This window comes from Ptiloglossa arizonensis, chromosome 9, assembly GCF_051014685.1.
Source record: "Ptiloglossa arizonensis isolate GNS036 chromosome 9, iyPtiAriz1_principal, whole genome shotgun sequence".
In the NCBI taxonomy this organism is placed as follows: Eukaryota; Metazoa; Arthropoda; class Insecta; order Hymenoptera; family Colletidae; genus Ptiloglossa; species Ptiloglossa arizonensis.
In genome coordinates, this window is record NC_135056.1 from 20445273 (window position 1) to 20451272 (window position 6000).

At 27.9% G+C, this 6000-nt stretch overlaps 1 protein-coding gene across 1 annotated transcript; it reads right to left on the minus strand.

Moving 5' to 3' along the window:
• Positions 1-1273: 1273 nt before the first annotated feature.
• Msbp (membrane steroid binding protein) lies at positions 1274-6000 on the minus strand. Its single transcript, XM_076320333.1, has 3 exons — positions 5467-6000; positions 4756-4908; positions 1274-4331 (listed from the first exon to the last, which is right to left on the minus strand). Exons 1-3 carry the CDS (start codon positions 5795-5797, stop codon positions 4135-4137), a joined length of 681 nt encoding a protein of 226 aa, XP_076176448.1. The 5' UTR covers positions 5798-6000; the 3' UTR covers positions 1274-4134.

Genomic DNA, 6000 nt, shown 5'->3' on the forward strand with positions numbered 1-6000 from the left:
TCTGCTTAAAAACTGGTTCGAAGTTTGAAACACGAATTACCGCATATTCGTTCTGCATTTCGATTATTACAAAATCAAACGAGCTATTTTCACGCAGTCTTTGAGTCACTGTTATCATTGCCGTTGTTGCCATGATAACGAACGCAGTTTTTGTAATCTTGTCTGCCGATACGATACAATTTCATTCTATATTATATGTAATATTTATGAATTTGAGACATTGCTATTTTAATATAAGTAGTAGTAACAAAATTGCGATAAAAAACAAATATTGGTTTATAATCATTCATTAAAGTAAACTGAAGCACATTTTATTTCAAAATGAAAATCCATTTTGTTCCAATGAAAAATGTTTGATTACTCAATATCAATTAATCGAGTACGTATTCGTGTAACAAAATAATTATACTTGTAATGGGTTAAGGAAACAAGGTCATGCCTTACATGAAAATATAAAAAATATTATTTCGCCTGTAACAGCTTACGCTACTAATATTTTGTATGCAATTATATTAACATTTAATAATAACAATAAACGAAAGGAAACATGGTTTCTATACCGTACAACAATATCATTATAAGGTCATTAAAAAGCATTAAAAAAAAAAGAATTTTATGTTCTTTAATTTAACAATTACCATAGGGTAGAGTGAGTAGGTCGATTATGATCAAAATGTTTACCGCATCATTCATTCCAAAAAGACAACTACATAACAACTGAGATAAATGTCTCATCAACTCGTAACCACATATCAAAAGACGACCCTAGTTCTGTTCGAATATCCGCCTTGACACATTTTACATATTTCGAGAAGTTCACATATACTCGTGACTTCAATATCATCGCACTTAACAAAATTAATACGGTGTAATTAATTATGAGAAAATATGTAGCTAGACTAATCTAAACTTAACTAATATTTTATTAAAAGAGCGAGCATTTAAATTCTTATTTTAAATATAATAAAAGATCACGTCTCATCATATATACTTTATCCAAATCCAATAATGGCAATAAGTCTTTTATTTTGTTCAAGTATTTGGGGATAACATCTTGAAAGAAATTTAGTAAATTCTTTCATATTTAAATGGAACTACCCTGTATAAAGTGATACACGAATGAATGCGTGCTATTTTATATATATATATATATATATATATCAATTTAAAAGTGATTTGAATTTGTATTATATTTTGATTTATAAATTTTTGTTGTATTTATCGATAATCACGCATAATAGTATTATTATAAAACAAATGAATTACACATCAATGCAAATCTTATAAATCTTTAATACATACATTTATAATTTAACAATCTTAATTAAATTGATACTGTTAGTATATAAATGTCATAATATACCTTTTAAAGGCCATTACCTTCTTAATAACAAAATAATATAATTTCTTATATTTAACAAAATTTCTATCCCGAGTTTCTTATAAGTTTGGTTATAAGTTTGGCTAATTGGTTTTCTTTCATGATGTATAATTTGACGTTATTCGATGTAGACATGTGGAAATAAAAGCCATGTTAATTTGTAATTATTTCGAATTTTATATTTATTGAGTGGTGTAAGTTTCTTTTACGTCGAAAATTCGAAGTAAAGAACTAATCAAACGCCACGCAAATTTTCGCACATGTATGTTTAGATACATGTTTATATTTACATAATGCTTCGTAAAACAATTTTTATTGTACAAAAATGTTGATTTATTCAGTCAATTTTAAATGTTATATCTGAACTTAGGATTAATTGCAATATCATTGCCAACTATTGACTATATATTTAATGGATTTTTAACAATAGCATTGTTTAACATATAATCTAATAAAATAAAACTGTGTCTTTATTGTAATAAAAAATTTTTAACAGTACATACGAAATCAAAACTGTTTTCAATACATTCTTGCATGCATAAATGATCAATATTTCGATCATTAACGATATCTCATTCAGAATACGTGGAATTTATAAAAATCAATTGTGTTTTCAATGTTTATACACGGAGATTATACCGTACACTACTACCGTACACTAATTAAGTACAAATGAGTGAAAGGACTTGTTTGAAAGGAACGACATTTTAATATAAACAAAAATTACTATTATCTTTTGGTATCGTAATATCTAATAACAGAACAATCAAAACCTGCACCTTACAAACTGTCCACTCGCTCTTCTGTAATAAAAGAAAGTACAATTGGTTAACAATACATAACGCTTTTTACAAGTAATCTTACACAAGATTGATACTAACCAATATCTGTAGTAATTGACACACTATTATATTAAAATTTTGATTATTTCATTTAACAAAGGAAATATAAAGTAAATATAACAAATGTTATAAAGTAATATTTCTTGTACAATATAAATGTTAAATATCTTGAAACTGTAAGAAGTATAGTTTTTTATGTTTGGTCAAATACTTGACCTTAGCTTTAGCCTGAGCAAAGTTTTTTCATACAAATCAATGCAATAAATATATAAGAAATATTTATTAATTTCATTATTCAAAGAATGTAAAATGAGTAAAATTAACAATGTGAATGCTTGCAAGGACTCAGTCTTTTGTTATATGTTATTTGTGTAAGTAAAAGATATTAAGTGGATAAAATTGACGTTACAAAAAGGAAATGCAAATCATCCGTCAACAACATTGCTCATTCAAATTTAAATTTCAATCAAGTATCATATATAAATATGAAATATTACTCATTTGAAATAATCATAAAATAGCTTATAAATATCTCTGTTTAACAGGAATGATACAGAAAGAATTTTACTTATTTAAACTGAAAATGATTCTCTGTAGTTAAAATTACTCAAATATTAAAGTCTGTCAAGCCCCATGCAAACTTTCATATATATTACAGTAAAATGGTCTTTATTTCTCACAATTAAAACAGTCTAATTTCATTAAATTACGTATAGCTTTCTGCATTAACAACATTTTTATTATATAATTAATAAATGACTCTTCAACAACACAGTTTAAAAATACACATTTTGGAAAAAAATCGAATTAATAATTTAATCCAAATAGACATAAACTATAAATGAGTTTATTAAAAAAACATACCTAATTAAATTATTGTTAAAATATGATTAATTGCAAACAGTAATTAAGATATTTGAAGATTGCATGCATGTTAAAGTTATGTAACATATGTTTACAAATATCCAAATAAATGCAAGCTCTGTTACTTACTACAAATTTAAAAAGATTTTGATAAAATAACCATATGATAATAAATTATTTGCAGTATTACAAACCACAACAAATGTTAACAATTATTAAGAAGTCCCTATTTTTAAACAATAACAATTTTTGTAAGCAAATTAAAATGTGCAAGAAGTTTTACAGAATATACTATCATTTCTATTCATGTAAAAAAAAGAAATTTTAATGTAACTTGGTGTAAAGAAAGTTTTCAGAATTGGGACTTTCATGCTTGATTTACATACCTATATAAGAGCTTCAATAAGTAAGGTCTTTTCATAAGATTCTTTCAAAACATAGAACAGTAAATATGAACTGGAGTCCTTATTTGTTTAATAGATGGTGTCTTTTTTGTTTCTTCAAAAGCTTGGTGTTTTTACGCTAAGAAATATTGTGTGTTTTTACCTTACAAAAATGCAGTGTTGTATTAACTCCAACTACATGCCAAATATAACACCATCGTATTAAACTTTATAGATACCAATACATTTATTGTATGTACTCAACATTATGTGACAAAATATGAATGATAGTATAAAGAAGATCTTTAATAATGGAATATAGCTCAAAAGTTAACTCTCTTAAGCATAGTGCCAATTTAAGAACCATTAAGAAATCTTTTGTAGACATATAAAATCATTATACCATACAAGTATCATTATTTGGAAAATTGGATATTTAAAAAAAGTCATCGCGTATAACACCAGTGTTTAACATTTACATACATCTAACTTGATCAAAAGATACCACTTTACTTTTTATTTTAATGTCATTATTATGTAACAAAATATCCAATTGAATGTCCAGAAATATATTCATGAGCCACGATTATAAAAGTTTCTTTAATAATGGTGTGTGCGCAATATCCTTTTGAAATTGTTTGGCATTTGATATACAATTAAGTGGTCAATCATTCTTGGATTTTGTTTCAACTGCCTGATGATCAGACATTGTTTCGCTTTCCTGTTGTTCAGATTTTGTTTCACTTTCCTGTTGTTCAGATTTTGATTCAGTTTCTTGTTGACTACCTTCGTCTTCTTCATCTGAATAACTGGTAGGTGCTTCACCAGGTTTTAGCAATTTTCCCACAAACTCATATCTCTCTAAAATGAAAAGTAATATGTTTGAAAATTCTAACTTTTACACAAAAACACTGATTTTCCTATCATTTCCTATTATTACATAGTTCAGTAATTATTCTACAGTTACTATATACCATTTTTTACATTGTTCAGTTTATTCAAAACTATAACTTTAAATCATGTGCATTAAAATTTTAAATGCAAGGATCTATTATTTTTAATAGGACAATGCTATATTAAAATAATGAAATGTTGTTTCAAAAAAGGTTTGAATATTTCTAATTAAAAATTGTTTATTGTAATGTTAAATACAATGAAAGTAGCAATTAATATGTGTAACTGATATTAATATTTATACAATTTCAATACTTACTTACCATTTTAATTTATAAAAGTAAAAGAATCAAACATTCATATTATTTATTTCTTTAATTTAATAAATTACCTTTAAATTGCTCTTCCCACTCTTTCACAGAATTCATTTCTGTAGTGTTCAAATCGCTCAGATCATCATATTCGTCCTTTGATGGTACTACAGTAGAAAATGTTGCCAAGCCTCTGCTAGCATCCCGTCCACCAAAAACTGCATATGGACCACCTATAACAAAATTGGTTAAAATTGATTAAAGATCTATGATAACACAATAATAAGTAACAAAAAACATAACACACAGACACAGAACTCTAAGATAAAATATGTAACATGACAAGAACTAATAAACATAATTATAATTGAATAAATTTATTTAAAGCTATATTTTAAATGTTTTAAGCAGTGTTCTTCATGATTATATATCATGTCAAACAAGCAATGAACTGATGTTATACACTTACTGAATTCATTTCGGTACTCATAAATATTGCGAATAAATCTTTAAATTTTGATAATTAAAACATCAGATTCGTCGACATACTGTTATATCATAACGAATTCGTTATCACGATCTCGTGATGTGTGCAAATTTATTTTTGCATAATCGCGGAGCCAATGATAAGCGATACTCAATCGGGGGCAGTGTGAGCTAATTAAAAACGATCTTGGACTCACAAAGGTAATAAAGTTGTCTAGCAATTACGAAGCGATCGCGGGTGCGATGAAGAAAACACGCCCGTCGATCGCGCAAAAAAAATCATAGGAACGAGATTGAAATCTTACCAGGACCATAAAATTTGAAACCGCGGGTGCAATCATAAACGCTACCGTTGACAGCAACCAATATTCGTCCATCTGGTCCTGTGCCATCGTACGTTTTCAGTTCTTGCACCGTAAAATCACGTTGCAACTTCGGCAATCTCTTTATTACTCCTTCCACAGATTTGTCAACCTTGCTTTTAACAATTTTGTAGACCAGTAAAGCGATTACACCTACTAGAATGAGGTTTATTGGGCTCTTTATGATTTCCCTAATAAAACTTAAAATCAGTTGTTGGCTTTCTTGTCCGGTGGAAGTCGAGGTGGAACCCGGCAAGTCATTCTTTTCCGCCATTTTGACCAGCAGTTTGCGAACGTGCCGAAGAATAAAACGACTTTTTCTGTTTACTGTCGATCAATCCCGTTTGACGCGTGTTATTCAACGTTTAAAAAGAACCTCGAAACAATTTTTTGAAAAAACGAACCAGTATCCTTAAGATACCGTTTAAGCAACTCGCGTGCAACCTCAATCGCGTACTACTGACGTACCGGCGCTGG